General features: G+C 32.4%; 1 protein-coding gene across 1 annotated transcript; it reads right to left on the bottom strand.

Annotated features, from left to right (window-relative positions):
- Window positions 1–2,626: 2,626 nt before the first annotated feature.
- LOC143048861 (uncharacterized) lies at window positions 2,627–15,792 on the bottom strand. The gene is made up of 3 exons (XM_076222729.1): window positions 15,707–15,792; window positions 3,139–4,230; window positions 2,627–2,832 (listed from the first exon to the last, which is right to left on the bottom strand). Exons 1-3 carry the CDS (start codon window positions 15,774–15,776, stop codon window positions 2,627–2,629), a joined length of 1,368 nt encoding a protein of 455 aa, XP_076078844.1. The 5' UTR covers window positions 15,777–15,792.
- Window positions 15,793–17,182: the final 1,390 nt, after the last annotated feature.

The following is a 17,182-nucleotide window of genomic DNA, read 5'->3' as shown; positions in this document are numbered from 1 at the left end:
ACGTAAATACAACATGAACAAGGAAGCTTGTTCAATGATGAAGAGTCACGTGCAAAACAAAACATCATTATTTATTGTTTCATTGCATATAAATGAAAAAGGCAATTTTGTGGCAATTAAAACCAAAATTTTTGTAGAAAAATCCAAACACTTTAGAGAGATTTCTGATATAAAATATTAAACATATATTACTTAATTGTTTGTCTATAATGATGTGCTAGTGTTTATTGTTTACAAAAAAAGTCTAAAACAACTTTTCAATTACAAAAACAACTCGTGCTGAGTCATTAAAATCGAGATGTACTTGACTTTTTATATTTGTTTGAACCAATATCTAACTTTATAAACATGTTATAAGGAAATCATTGTTAGCACTGCATGCAATAATTCTCTATATAAATATAATATAGCTATCAAGTATTGCATTGCCAAATATTAGAGTACAAGGGAAAAGCTTCTATAAAATTTCCATATGTTTAGCAATGAGTCAACACAAATGTACATAATCCTCAAAAGTCGAAAATATTACAGACTAAGGTACATAGATATACGAAAATGTGATATGAGTGCCAATGAAACAACTCTCCATCCATATAACAATATATAAAGGTAAACCATTTATAGGTCAAGATACGGCCTTTAACACGGAGCCTTGACTCACTCCAAACAGGAAGCTACATGTATAAAGGGCCCCAAAAAAATAACTAGTGTTAAACCATTCAAACGGGAAAACCAACGGTCTAAACACAAAGGAACATAATCCTTAAAAGTAGAAAATATTACAGACTAAGGTAAATAGATATAAAAAGATGTGATATGAGTGCCAATGAAACAACTCTCCATCCATATAACAATATATAAAAGTAAACCATTAAAGGTCAAGATACGGCCTTCAACACGGAGCCTTAGCTCACCCCGAACAGCAAGCTATAAAGGGCCTCAAAAAAAAAGCTAGTGTAAAACCATTCAAACGGGAAAACCAACGGTCTTATCGATATAAAAACGAGAAACGAGAATTACTTTGGAACCACATAAGCAGACGACAACCACTGAGCATCGGATTCCTGTCTTAGAACATGTGCAAACAATTATACCAATCCTTCCCCCTTTTCTGAAACAATACTATAACATCACAACATAGAAAAACACACTATTACATATCAATTGGAAGGCTTAACTCAATCAAAAAACGTAAGAACACAAATTAACACACACTGAACGAATAAATTTGATCTGAAACACTGTATAACAAGCTAGTTTCCTATTTAGTCTTACATGGTAATATATATACATATATACATGTATATATATGGTTCATAGACAATGGACAACATTTATTAGCACACACACATTTACATTGAATGGTTATGGCATACAGTATTAAGACAATACACTGACAATAGTTAAATTGATTATAATTATATTAGAGTGGTATTCACAGCGAAGAAAAAAATACTATAAATATGTGTGTATCGACAGTTAACACATTAGTAATGTTCGTGAACAAAAAAAAGAAGAACACAAACAAAAATTAGGCTGCACATTAAAAGAAACACAAGGTATACAGTTTTAAATGTCTTTGAACCCTGTTATACAGACATGTACACCTTTCAAGCTTAATTAATCTGCATTGCTTTTACAGACAGGCATACCAGCAAAATATCATAATTGATCAATGAATCCTTAAAATGAGGTCAAAGTTATATGATACATACCGGACCATAATGTACATCTTACAATTATTATACATATTATGATTAAACTGTATTTGAAATATGGAATTGACCTAGAAACATTCACATTGATTACTGATCAAAGAAGTAAGATCAATGTCAGGTTTGAAGGATAAGTAGGCAATGCAAGTATACCTTGTACCAAATTTAATTATACTCGAACTCAATATCATTGGGAAATTCAAATTTCATCAAATTATTTAGTTTTTAGGACTTTAAACTGTCCAAAAAAAATATGGACATATCACAAACTAAAACCTCATCACATAAGATACATAAGACATCTTTATACAACGTTTGAAGCATACAGTATTGTTGATTAATACGTAGATTTTGTCTAACAGTTTAGCAATATTGGACAGTATGTTGATGTTGATATTCTGAATACATTTTATCATGTCAGATTTCTTTATCATTCGATCATTCGTGATTTTCAAGATAATAGATTAAACTTACGTTTTACCGTTTATAGCTTTGTTTGTAGGTAAGTAGGCGTGTTCAACATCATTTTTGTAAGTCAGAAGATTTAAAAGAAACCTTTCAGGAAAATCAACTTTTTCAAAAGAATAATATCTTAAGTAACAGTGACATTGAACTGACTTGACATATTGATTACAAAATCAATAAGTGTCCTCTCCGGCCCCATTTTTCCATACGCTTCGTTCTAATCAAGCAATGCAAGCTCAAGTAACCACCTGGTAAATATTTGATTTCGGCTCAAGATATAGAAAGCAAAGTTCACTTGCTCCTATTTTATTTACTTGGGGAGCATCAAAATCAAAAGATATTCACAAAAATATTATTTCATACATCTATACACGAATTTTCCTTAAACTATTTCTATCCGTAAATTTCCTTCCTTTACAGGATTCCAACTATTTCCATCTGATTATTCATTCTGAGGCCCCATTCTCTTCCAACATTCTCACGATAACTGTATGATTCATCTTCTTAGCAATAAGCAAAGGAGATGTTGCATCATCCATGCCATTATGAATAACTGCTTTCTTATCCAGTAATAACTTCACTATCTCTTTATGATTCTTCTGACAAGCAACAAACAAAGGAGATGCTCCATCATCTGTACACTTATTAATGTCTGCTGTGTTGTCCAGTAATAACATTACCACCTTAGTAAGACCCTCTTGTGCTGATATATATAACGGGCTCATCCCCTTATAGTTACACTGGTTAACATCAACACCATGATTAATACACCACTGAATCAAAAGAGTGTCATCATATTGACAACACTGTAATAGTACAGTATCTTTGTTATTAACATCACGTGTCAGTGCTAATTGTTTTTGAGCTGAAAAATCAAGTGTGTTTAAATAACGAAGGAATCTCTGTCTGAACTCCGGTATCTTCATGTTGATGTTATTAAACACACAATGTAATATACCTTTAGACCAGTCGTCAATCAGTCTCTGCATGTACATCCAATGGTATTTAGGTGGTACAATAGTAATAAACGAATCCATGTCATCTTTTCTTTCTAATAAACATCTTTGCATAATAAGCTCACTGTCGCCATTCTTTATCAAACAATGAATCATTTTTTTACCAAAATAGAATGACAGGAAGTCGAATATTTTATTGTGTATAGTTGTGTATACCCCTTGTTTTTTCTTAATGAAAGTATGTTCAAGTGTTTTAAGTTCATCTAGTAGAACAAGCCGTGATGTTCCTTTGTTTAGTGTACATGCCTCACATGTGTTCTGTATAATTTTTCTTATTTCTGTATCTATCTCATCTGTCAACCATTGCTCCTTCATACTATTGTTAAACATTACACACAATGCCAAAACACAATATTTCCCATTATTTCTGCTTTTATATAACTTGTCAATTTCGTACTCATATATGGAAAATGGATTCTTGAAGAAATCTATAATATCGCGTTTAGGATTATCATTGTACAATTTACAGATAAGTGGGAAAAAATCATATAAGTCACAATACTGCATTATTTCTGTAGCTTCTGTTTTCAGATATAAGTTCACTATTGACAGCTTCTCTGTTTGGGATAAACACAATTGTTTTCCCTGCAGGTTGCATACACATGTTTTAAATATTGACAATGTTTGAAACTTTTCATCCATATACACTTGTAATCGACATGCCACAATTATTTTTGTGTGTTTATTTTGAATCAATACTTTTATACGTTCCATGGCTAACTCCCAATTGTTAAGGTCAGACTGGTTTATGGAATAAGTTCCACAAACGTCATCAAAAACAAACAATGTCTGCTTGTTTGTGTTGTAAAATCTCACAATATCAATTGGATTGGTTATTGGTAGTATATCGTAGCCTACATCTCTTAATTTCAATGCCACGTATTGAAGAGTTGATGTTTTTCCAGCACCGCAACTAGCAGTAACAGTTACAAAACTGTTTTTCCTCACACTCTCCAACACATGTTTGGCTGCTCTGGTCTCAACAAAGTTAGAATTGTTTATTTTCCATGTCTCCAGCATCTGACTGATTTGTACTGAAATATGTAAATATAATTATCTTGAAAGTATATGATTAATGTATTGATGGTAGTTGACTATTAATGTCAAGCTTTATGTGTACCATATCATTTGTTTTGTAGTCAATAGTAAAACATTATCATAATTAACATCCTATTTGTTTTGCTTTTACAAATACATTGTACTATACAATACTAATTCCCAAAACATGGTTAAACTTATTTTTTTTTATATATATTTATTAGCTACCTGTCTGCATGTACCATTGGCGTTCACACATATTGACTCTAAAGATAATCAAGGATAACATTTCAAAATGTTTTGTAGTTAATTCTATCAATTTCTAGACATATATATGTTATATTGCCATATGGTGCTGAAAGACTGTTTTTAGTTAAACTCATCATAGATACCAGGACTAAATAAAGTATATACGCCAGACGCGCGCTTCGTCTACAAAAGACTCACCAGTTACGCTTGAATCCAAAAAAGTTAAAAAGGGCCAAATAAAGTACGAAGTTGAAGAGCATTGAGGACCAAAATTCCTAAAAGTTTTGCCAAATACAGCTAAGGTGATCTATACCTGAGGTAGAAAAGCCTTAGTATTTCAAAAAATTCAAAAATTTGTAAACAGTAAATTTATAAATATAACCATATCAATGACAATTCATGTCAGCAGAACACCTTGAATTTTTATAAAACAATGCTTTATAATAATATTGTTATTCAAATATAAGTTAAAAGCTGGCACTGCCAAATGATGCTCACAGCATTGCACATTAATTGCGAGAGAAAAAAGGTTTTTGCAGCAGTGACCACGACCTTTGACATATTGACCCCATAATAAATAGGCTTCTTTTACTTTTCTATATCACCAACATTTATAAACTGTATTCCAGTGATGCAAAGGAATTAAGATGTCACCCGTACCCATTTTATTCCAAAAATCAATGACAGTAATAGAGACCTGGAACTTTGACATATTGACCTATAAATAAATCAGCTTATGCCCCTTGCCTTAATCTTTCATCTTTTTAAGCAGACAAAGAAAGTGATTCAGAAACCATTTTTTTTTAAATGTTTCCATTGTAGGTAGTGACTGTGACATTTGCCATTTTGACTTTCCTAACAATAGGTTTGTTTTACTGTCCTATATCTGTCATATGTACATTTATTATAACATGAGCAACACGACGGGTGCTACATGTGGAGTAGGATCTGCTTACACTTCCGGAGCACCTGAGATCACCCCTTGTTTTTGGTGGGGTTCGTGTTGCTTATTCTTTAGTTTTCTATGTTGTGTCATGTGTACTATTGTTTGTCTGTTTGTCTTTTTCACTTTTAGCCATGGCGTTGTCAGTTTATTTTCGATTTATGAGTTTGACTGTCCCTCTGGTATCTTTCGTCCCTCTTTTGTATAAGTATCATCCCATGAGGCAAGGGAGACTCAAGTTACCATACCGAAACAATTTTTACGCCCAAGTTAGTGCTCATTTGTACATTTTGAATAACAAATAGTACAAAGGAAGCGGAAAAATACCAAAGTAATAATCAAACTCATAAGTCGAAAACAAAGTGACAATGCCGTGGCAAATAACGAAACACGATGAAACAACAGTACATAGAAAACTAAAGACTGAGCAACACGAATGTCACCAAAAACCGGGGATAATCTCCGGTGCTCCAGAAGGTTAACAAATCCTGCTCCACATATGACACTCGTTTTACTCTCATAAACTTGATAAGCAATTAAAGTAGGAAAACAACACACAAAAGAGGATTCGTAATCGACTCTTGTTTAGCCCTGAGATTTCACCGACAGAAATATCCATACACAATTTACAAGCACTGCTGAAATGTTGCTTCAAGAAAACGGAAAAGTTCACAATTGGGAACCTGAAATCATCTCGTTTGTCGTAATGTTTTGTTCTTAACTGACCTTCAATGTCAATTTATAGATGTAGTTCAAGGCAGACTTTTTACTGTATCTGCTGTATCCTTTATTTAAAATTCAATTGGGTAGATGCGTTCAAAACATTAACAAAACTTTGAATAATGTATAGATGGGAAATAAGCTGAACGTGAACTAATTTATTTTTATTCTTCCTAAAACGATACTGTGTGAAATCGGCCTCATATGAATAAAGGAACAATCTGCAAGAAAGAAGAACATTTGGTTTCCATGGAAATTTCGATTTTTTGTTAAATAAAACATCTTCAAAAGTTACTAGCCATGAGCATGTTGAGATTTTAAGACTTATCATGCTGACGATTCCCTCCGTACATGTATCTAGCAAGTACAGACAAAACGAAAATACCCTGTCTATCTATTTTTGAAGATTTGTTAAAAGAAAGTTCCAACAGGCATTTTGTATTTTTTCATTTATGGAAATTAATTGCCGAAATGAAGATGTTTTCGAATAAATCTATTCATGAAGTATTCCATCAGATTTTTTATTAATTTCCAGACTATTTCAACATCTTTAAAATGACAGTATGCATTTGAAAACCATAAGTTTACAAGGTAATGTACATTTGGTTTCATCAGCTCTTCAACGTTTGTATTATGTTTTGGATTTTCAAATATTTCGGCCTCGAACATTACCGAAGATACTTTTATTGTCGAAATATGGATATGGTGCCGTTCCGTTTCTGTTGATTCTTTGTTCTTTTTCGTAAAATGCAATATTCTAGTTGAAAGATTTCTTTTCCTTTTTTATATGGATGTATCATTGATGTATGCCTCACGTTTTATTCAATGAAGTTTGTATTCAATTTGAAAAAAAAAAATCATGGGCTAGGTCTAAATAAGCTAATCATAGATACAAGGAATAACATTTTGTATTTGCACAAGACGCGCGTTTCGTCTACAAAAGACTCATTAGTGACACTCGAAACAAATAAGGTAAAAAAGGTCAACAAGTACGAAGTTGAAGAGCATTGACGTCCAAAAATTTCTAAATCTTTTGCCAAATACAGCTCAGGTTATCTTTTCCTGAATTTACCTTTCTGTATAGGGTTTTTAAATAAATCAGAAAGGCCAAAGTGATATTTCCAAATTAAGATAGGAATAACATACACAAATACAGTGTTTAGTCCGTACTCAAATGGCAAAATTAAAAGATCAAACACATCACACAAATGGTTAACAACTGTCATATTCCTGACTTTGTGCAGGCATTTTCTTATGTAGAAAATGGTGGATTCAACCAGGTTTTATAGCTAACTTAATCTCTAACTTGTATGACATTCGCATTAAATTCCATTATATTGACAACGATTTGTAAACAAAACAAGACATTATAGGTACAAATGTAAAAAGTCGTGGATACAGAAGTTAACATTTGTCTTTTAATCTAATTAGTCACTATATAAAAAAATGTCTAACTAAGAAACACCAAAAGGCATATAGACAAAGCACATTAGCAAAATAAAAGATAATAATACAACAAAATCACCATAACACAATAACAAAATTGCGAGGTGTATAAGTACCGAGCAACGTCATATGTAACAAAGAAACTCAAAAAGGCATGCAGACATATATAAAAAAAAAAGAAGATGTGGTATGATTGCCAATGAGACAACTCTCCAGGAGAGACCAAATGACACAAAAATAAACAACTAAAGGTGACCGTACGAATTTCAACAATGAGCAAAGCCCATATCGCATTGTCAGCTATAAAAGACCCCGAAATGACAATGTATAACAATTCAAACGAGAACACTTACGGCCTTATTTATGTACAAAAATGAACGAACAACAAATATGTAACACATACACAAACGACAACCACTAAATTATAAGCTCCTGATTAGGACAGGCACACACATACAGAATGTGGCGGGGTTAAACATGTTAATGGGATCCCTACTCTACCCTAACCTGTGGTGTAACAAAACAACATAAGAACGAACTATAAAAATCAGTTGAAAAACTCATCAGATAGATAAAAACACAAATACTAAAAGTACAAATGGACGTGGCCGGGTAGTATTACATCTCAGCAACAAAAAGTACAGATCTGAGAGTACTTGCAGTTACTGACAGGTAGTTTAAAGCCACAAACAACTAATAAAATAAATCATGCATCTAAGACTAAATTATCAATCAGTACACATCAAACATCCAATGGATTTAGTGTGCAGACGTCATAAACAGTCAAAGTAAACATGACCTTATGTAATGCTAAGTTACAGATATCGACAGATTGTAGATCCATGAATTTGTATATTTATATAACAGTAGTATTTATTTTGCTTTTAACTTACTGATAACAAAATCAATATTTATACCAATAATAACAATATTCAATGATTTTATTACAGTGTGAATTGGTAACCTTTTAGACTAAGTTTATTTGAAGGATCGATAAGTTTACAAGGATCGTTTCTAAAGCACATTATCAAAAATAAAAGACAAGAATACGACCATTAATTAGAATTCAAAGGGGCAATAGCTACAAGATATATATAAAAAAAGAGCTAACATATGATTGTTTTTATTCAATTATAATGAAAGTGAAATAGTGAAATAGTAGTTCGCTTTTAGCAGCCAGTATGGTTCAATTTTGCAAAATTAAGATAAGATACATGGATGATGAATTATTCACTTGCAAGTGAATAATTCGACCTTATTGAATCTATATTTGATTAAACTTTAATTTAACCCTTATCTAGAGACAGCTAACGCATGTATTGTGCGTGTAAAGTTAGTTAATGGAAAAGAATGTCAACAATGAAAGTGAAACATAGGTAAATCATTTGATTAGATGATTCTATTCACAATTTTGTTTCTTATTAATGTTAAAACGATGATTAATATATATTTTTATGTTTAACACCGCCGCATTTTTGTGCCTGTCGCAAGTCAGGAGCCTCTAGCCTTTGTTAGTCTTGTACGATTCTTAATTTCAGTTTCTTGTGTATATTTCGGAGTTTATTATGACGTCCATCATAACTGAACTAGTATAAAATTGAGAATGGAAATGGGGAATGTGTCAAAGACACAACAACCCGACCAAATAAAAAACAACACCAGAGGGTCACCAACAGGTCTTCAATGTAGCGAGAAATTCCCGCACCCGGAGGCGTCCTTCAGCTGGCCCCTAAACAAATATATACTGGTCCAGTGATAATGAACGCCATACTAATTTCCAAATTGTACACAAGAAACTAAAATTAAAATAATACAAGACTAACAAAGGCCAGAGGCTCCTGACTTGGGACAGGCGCAAAAAAGCGGCGGGGTTAAACATGTTTGTGAGATCTCAACCCTCCCCCTATACCTCTAACCAATGTAGAAAAGTAAACGCATAACAATACGCACATTAAAATTCAGTTCAAGAGAAGTCCGAGTCTGATGTCAGAAGATGTATCCAAAGAAAATAAACAAAATGACAATAATACATAAATAACAACAGACTACTAGCAGTTAACTGACATGCCAGCTCCAGACTTCAATTAAACTGACTGAAAGATTATGATATCATCATATGAACATCAGGCACAATCCTTCCCGTTAGGGGTTTAGTATCATACCATCATAACATATATGAGAAGAACATAACCCGTATCATGCCAACAACTGTTTTTAGAATAAATGTGTTTAGTTCCGATGCAAAGACCTTATCAGTTACTCAATATTAACGCCAAAATATGCAATCTTTAATGACTTGACAACAGTATCGTAATTATATCCCTTCTTAATAAGTCTATTCAAAGGTTTTGTAAGTTTCTGAGGTGAATACTGACACCTTTGTGCTTATATATCCATAAAAAATTGGATGTGAAATACCTGAACGTATTAGAAGTCTGCATGTTGAACTATATTATACATTTTTGCTAAGGGGCCGGCTGAGGCAGGCCTCTGGGGGCAGGAGTTTCTCACTGCGTTGAATACCCATTGGTGACCTTCGACTGTTGTCTGCTCTTTGGTCGGGTTGTTGTCTCTTTGAAACATTCCCCATTTCCATTCTCAATTTTATTCTGATATATAATAAGAAACTAAACAATTTTAGGAAAATCAGATTGCAGAATTTCTCTTTTATCTATCTATAGTAACGTTTCAATCGCATAAATGACCATCAGAGGTCTTCGGATGTCAATTCGATAGTTAATTAGAATGATTCTAGACTAACATACACACGTGCAACATAAGTAGTTTGTTTTAGATTTTTATAATTTGGATAAATGTTTTACATTGTTATAAGTTAAATATGAAAATCGAGTCAAATCGAAGAACAGGAATTGGACAATTAGTGCCTCTTTAATAACACAATGAGAGGATGTATAAGTACAGAGCCACATCATTTGTAACAAAGAAACAAAGACAAAGCACATAAGCATTAATAAAAGAAAAGAATATAAAAATATTACTATAACACAATAAGATAATAACCCAATGGCAGATTTATAAGTACAGAGTCACATCAAATGGATTTAACAAAACAACAGACTAAACAGTAAAAAATAAAATTCATAAAGACAAAAAAAAGATTAGTAGATATAACACGTTATCAAAAGGACAAACAACGTCAGTGCCTAGAATCTATACATCAAGACCGTCGTCTATTTTTTATGAAGTTGATACGGAATATTAATCATCAAGGTCTTGGTACCTTCCGATTTTTTTTTTGAAAAGGACGTTCTTGACATACCCCTGGTTTATCAACTCTCTGCTAAGACACTGGTGAGTAGCAGCTGCAAGCCTATGAATAGCGAATAAGTTGGAATATATATATATAGGGTAATCGGACACATTTTTAAAACTAGAAACCATAATGATGATTGTGGCCAAGTTTGGTAAAATTTGTCTCAGTTGTTTCAGAGGAGAAGACTTTTGTAAAAGATTATAAAAATTTACGAAAAGTTGTTATGAATTAAATTTAAAGTGCAGTAACTCCTTATGGGGTCAATTGACCATTTTGATCATGTTGACTTATTTGTAGATCTTACTTTGATGAACATTATTGCTGTTTACAGTTTATCTCTATATATACTAACTAGAACACACCCGTGATATCACGGGTCCGTGATTGAATTAAAGTATATAACTATGCGCAAGCCTTATTTTAGTATTAGTATTGTCATCTGTTAAAGTCATGCCGATTATAAGATACACAGTTTTTCTCTGCTTTCAAGTCTTTCTGTTTGAACCCGTCAATAACTGGAACTTATCAATTATTGGTAATATTAATTATTTGGAAAACAAAAGGTCCTGAAATGGAGTATTTTTTAATCAACAGCATTGTCCTATATTATTTATATATAAAGTTATAAGTAAAGTTGAATTCTTTGCCTCGCTGTTTTACGTCATGCCCACTAACAAATTGAAAACTGTACCTATACGCCTTATTTTTAGTCCAGATTTTTAGTATTCGTATTGTTATCTTAGAAAGTCTAACTGATTAAAATACTACAATAGGTAACAATTTGACAATTTAGTAGTGTCAAACCTGTGGTTATGACCCGTGTATATAGCATATTAATCCTGAATACAACGTTTGGTGGTGCGCCTGTCAGATGCGGAACGTACAGATAAGGTAATAGGTAACAGGTGAATATACTATTGGTATCGGGAGCGGACTCGACCCGGAACTTCTTCATTATTGGCAATATTAATTACGTGGAAAACAAAAGGGCCTGGAGTAGTGTAATTTTTAATCTACACCTTTGTACTATATTAGTTATATATAAAGATGAATTCTGTGATTCGTCGTTTTTACGTGATGACGGCTGACAAATTGGACCTCGTAATTTTAGTATTATAGATACTCATGATGATAACCCTGCAAAATTTCTTTAAAATTACCAATTACCAAATTCAGGGGCATCAACCCAACAACGGGTTGTTTCATTCGTCTGAAAATTTTAGGACAGATAGATCTTAACCTGTTGAATTTTTTTACCCTTTGTCAAATTTGCCTTAAAGGTGGCACAAAACACTACAAGGAAATAGCTCTTTAAAAATCGGCTGAACGTTTGAATCACGTTTAAAATCGGTGTAAGTCAAACTGATATTTGTCCAATGAAAATTTTCCGATAAAGTGTGTGGTTTAATTTTTTTGAAATTTTCCTATTTTTGTCAAAGGGTTAAAATAAATATTTTGTCAAAATTTTATGAACATTAAACGAGCCAAATTAATTTTAGTTAAGGTGTTGGGTACCAGAGTTTTAAATGAGAAGATTTTTGTAAAAATACAAAAAATTTCGAAAATTACTATAGTTTTACATTTGTTCGCCTATACATAGATATGATGTATGATTTTGACCCTAAATTTATTAGTCCCAATGTTCCGTGCGTTGCACATATTTGATCTGTCCAAGGGCAAAAACTAAAAAAAGTAGTCTAAATATGTAAGACAGTTGAAATATTCATAGCAGTTTCGATAAATTTAAATTTTATATTTTCGAAGGGCATACTAATTATATAAACATATTTGAACCGCTATTATTTTCCAAATTGTCCATTGTACCTTCGATATGAAAATGATAATACTCTGGCAAAAATGTGCTACGGGACGTTATACGAGTACTCCTATCTGCTCTATTTTGTTACAATTTATATTCCAGTTCTTCCAATTTCGTATAACTAATAATTATAAACGAAATATATATATCTTTTATGATAATTGATCCAAAACATTGCTAATATAAAACTTTAAAATAAGTTTCATAAAAGTTTAGCAAGAATTGTACACCGAGAGCACTAACATTGCAATTTTTATCTAATTAATATTTCTAAGGGGCAGAACTCATTAAAAAAAACTGGAGCACACACGCTGAAATGTCTCGCCTGCTTTACTGACCACTGATTTTATGTTGAAAGTTTAAAAAAGATGAAAAATTTAGTAAAAACATTACATAAACTGAACGTTTTCAAAGATCTTTGACAATGAAGTCAGGGTCAGATAAACACTAACAGATATATACATAAACACCTTAGACTGTTTCTATACAAAATTACAGTGTACATGTACCTATGCCAGGTAAATGAAAACCAGACCAAAACACAAAAAATAAACATTGACAATTGAACCATGAAAATTAGTTCAAGGACAGATTAAATCTGCCAAACAGACAAAAAAAAAACCTTCCAATTATAAATATATAGTTGACCCATTGCGGTAGTTATTTGAAGAAGAAAAAAATAACAAAAATTGCATTGACCAATGAACCGTATAAACATGAGGTACATGTCAAATGAAAGAGGGACGAAGGATACCAGAGGGACAGTCAAACTCATAGATCGAAAATAATCCGAAACGCTATGGCTAAAAAAACCAAATAAAAACAAACAGACAAATAATAGTACAGAAGAAACAAAATAGAAAACTAAAGACTAAGCAACACGAACCCCACCATTAACAGGGGTGTTCACAGGTGCTCCGGAAGGGTAAGCATATCCTGCTTCACATGTGGCACCCGTCGTGTTGCTTATGTCATTACAAATCCGGTAAATAGTCTAATTCGGTAGGTCACATTCGTGAAAAGGGAAGGATATTGTAGTTACGACAAAAGGAACATATTCGATATCATCTGTGAAACTGTTATTCCGTAAAGGTCAACCAATTCGTGATGGAGTCCGTAAAATTTACGAACTTCACCATTTGGAACTCTTGGTTTAATAGGTTCCTTGTGAGCAGCAATCCTCTATCAAGGAAATCATAAAAGGAAATACAAGCACGGAAATATCGTATCAATTGGGAGATATATACTCCGTATGCAGGCGATGTTGGAATGTTGCTACATAAAAGCGGAAAGTTCACAATTAAGAAGCTGAAGTTATCTCTTTTTTCGTAAAGTTTTGTTTTCAAACAACCCTCATTGTCAATTTCTAGATGTAAATCAAGATATGAGGCAGACTTAACTGTATCTGTAGTATCCTTTATTTCCGGTTCGATGGGATAGATTCGTTCAAGATAGTCACCAAATCTAGTATTATTTAGTGAAAGAATAGCATCTATATAGCGGAGCGTAAAGTTAAAGGATATTGCTAACTTCTTATCTTTCTTCCGACGAAATTCCTGTATGTAGTCAGCATCATAATAATAAAGAAACAAGTGGGCAAGAAGAGGAGCTACAATTGGTTCCCATTGGAATTCCGAAAGTCTATTGAAATTTCACATATGGATTCTACTTGAACAAGCACTCCAGGATATAAAATTTAAAAAAAGTGGTAACAGTTATCCTTTTTGAGATACGACCTATTGATTTACATCATGATACGACAAAAAAATATATACAAAGGATGCATGGAAACAAATCTTAAAAAACGACAGATATTTCTAAATAATCAAGATTTTCTTTAATAATTGTAGTTGGCAAATAAATATACTGCAAGTAAAATAAAACAGACTTTTGGGTCAAATCTCCATCTTTTCTATATTAGACCTATTTTTGCACCTTTTTGGTAATGCTTGTATTGTTCCTATTTTTATGAGGCAAATATCGAGTTTGATTGTGTCCCGGTTAACACAGCCTTGAAACAATAATTGTAAACACATTTGTTAAAACAATTATAATATTAGGAGCGTTTACCATGTTTACACCTCTTTTTTAGAATCGTACTTTTACATGTAAGTATTCAAAAAAGTTATTCTAATTTTCTGTATCTTGGTATCCTCACCATGTCCGATGCTATTCGAAATATTGCGCAAAATAAAGTATACATCAAAACCCATTTTATCTGACTGGTTCACACACAAGCGCGTGACACAACTCGGCAATTTTATTATACATATCGTCCTGTCTCGATCGATTTCCTTTTCTTCAACTACTTAACAAATCATGATATAATGTTTGCTGAATGGAGATTCAGACACAAGCACGGCTCAAAATAAAAAGAAAACTGCCTCAGCATATTATGGCTGTTTAAGTGTTTTGATTCGCTACTAATTTTTGTTTTAATTTTAGGCTTTGAGCGTTCCTGTTGAAAATAAAAGCTGCACGCGTATGAAATTTATAACTTGTGGTTTAAATTCAATCTTGAGAATTGTTTATGGTTGTAATAATGTCAATTTTAACAAAATAGAGCAGATAGGAGTATTCGTATAACGTCCCGTAGCAAACATCTAATGCATATTTAAGATTAAATCTTGCATCTTGTATGATTTGTTAGAAAATGCAAGGTAAAGTGGCTAATGTCAGATAGTCATTTTCTATGAACACTGATATTGCTGTCTGTTTTGCTCATGATTCCAGAGGAAATTACCTTATTCATACAACACCACTGTATATTGAAGGCAATGTCGAAAAAAAAAAAAAAAAATTGATTCCAGTCTTTTCACAGCACGTTCACAAACTTTTATGTTCAAATATATTGAAGTTCAGTCTGATGTTTTTGTAGTTACCTGTTCCTATCGAAGGACTAGGGTTAAATCTAAAGTTTTTGTTTAAGGATTTTATTTATTTTGTAAGTGATGTTGGTATAAAGTTTGGGTCATTAACTATTGTTTCTATGTTAGTAACGATCTTTACTTTTAACCTTACCTCTTATGTTCCAAGGTACTGTGTCCTGGTTTAAAGGTTTTGTCCTTAACTCTTCACATTCAGCAAACATAGTTTGTCCACCAAGTCTTCCAACAGCCTGTTATATTCAAAAGACCAGTAACATGTTAATTCAAACATGAGATTATTGTTACATTATACATGAACTATTTTTCCAGCTGAGATCATAAATATCCATAAGAAAGAAAGTTCAAAATTCCATGTTTAACTTATTAGTTACTAAACATATCATATTTTACATTAATTAACAACTGAGCTGCGTCGGATAGAAATCGACCGTATGCAAATGAATTTCAATACATCTGTTAACCTATTTCTGGTTGAAAATATTAATAGGCAAAGAATGTAACTGTTTGAAAACTGAGATGATATTAAAACTCTACAAAACGACCAAAATCTTTTATTTCGTATTTGAATGTTCCAACATTATTCAAAGTCTTATTAATGTAAACATTGAGAATGGAATTTGGAATATGCCGAAGAGACAACAACCCGACCAAAGAGCAGATACCAGCCGTAGGCCACCATTGGGTCCTCAACGCAGCGAGAACATTCCGCAAACGTATGTGGTCCTCAGCCAGCTCCTTAATAAAGTTTGTACTAGGTACGGTTACAGTGAAAATTAAACGTCACACTTAACTCCAAAACTTATAAATGAACAAAATTAAAAAACAAACAAAACTAACAAAAGCCAGAGACTCCTGACTTGGGACAGGCGCAAAAATGCGGCGTGATTAAACATGATATTAATGTATACGTACATGTTTACATGCTCTTGCATATGGTCATTTTTTGTCCAACGCAGCCCACTAGAATCTCAAAATAATCTTTATGCATTTTTTTTTACAATTGTCACCGTCATTAAACAATGTAAAATTCATGACTTTAGTTGGGTAATTTTGCTGATCATTTGTTTATTTTATGGTACTCTCTTCTATTACTTTTGCCAATAATAAAAAAAAACAGTTTGATAAAAAATCATCATTTAAGGCCTAGACGAATAACTCCTATTCTTATTCAAGGGAAATGGCTTCTATACGGACTGATGATTTGGCAGGTAGAATTATTAACAGATAGCCTAGCTGATTTTTTGCTTTATGAAACTACTTTTATCTGTTATAATATCAAAGGTGATAGGCAATATTGAAAAAAAGAACTGAGTCATTTAAGAGCAATAACTCCTAATTAGGGTCGACTACGGATTTGTTTTGTGTGGTCTTGATTTACTGAACATTGTTTATATTTTTAGCTTCCCTCTAATAACCATACAATAAAAAGCTTTATTTAAATGCAAAAACTCCTATAACATGTATAAGAGGCTTACTAACATCACTAACATTTATTAAGTAGATCTTGTATTACTTATAACTTTTACTGAAAATATTTTGCAAAATGATTGGCCAAATGGTTTTTTTAGTTAAATACGTCATTCGTGGTCAATTAAGGAGTTGTCTGACA

This window comes from Mytilus galloprovincialis, chromosome 10, assembly GCF_965363235.1.
Source record: "Mytilus galloprovincialis chromosome 10, xbMytGall1.hap1.1, whole genome shotgun sequence".
NCBI classification, from domain to species: Eukaryota; Metazoa; Mollusca; class Bivalvia; order Mytilida; family Mytilidae; genus Mytilus; species Mytilus galloprovincialis.
Note: the sequence above shows the minus strand (reverse complement) of the source record. Positions and strands in the feature narration are given on the sequence as shown.

What these genes read in the sequence shown, in the direction of transcription:
- LOC143048861 (XM_076222729.1), bottom strand. Translation starts at nt 15,776, where the DNA reads ATGTTTGCTGAATGTGAAGAGTTAAGGACAAAACCTTTAAACCAGGAC. An exon ending in AGTACCTTGGAACATAAGAG is followed by an intron (nt 4,231 to 15,706) that starts GTAAGGTTAAAA and finishes TACATATTTCAG; the next exon opens with TACAAATCAGTCAGATGCTG. An exon ending in GATTGACGACTGGTCTAAAG is followed by an intron (nt 2,833 to 3,138) that starts GTATATTACATT and finishes ACAACACAGCAG; the next exon opens with ACATTAATAAGTGTACAGAT.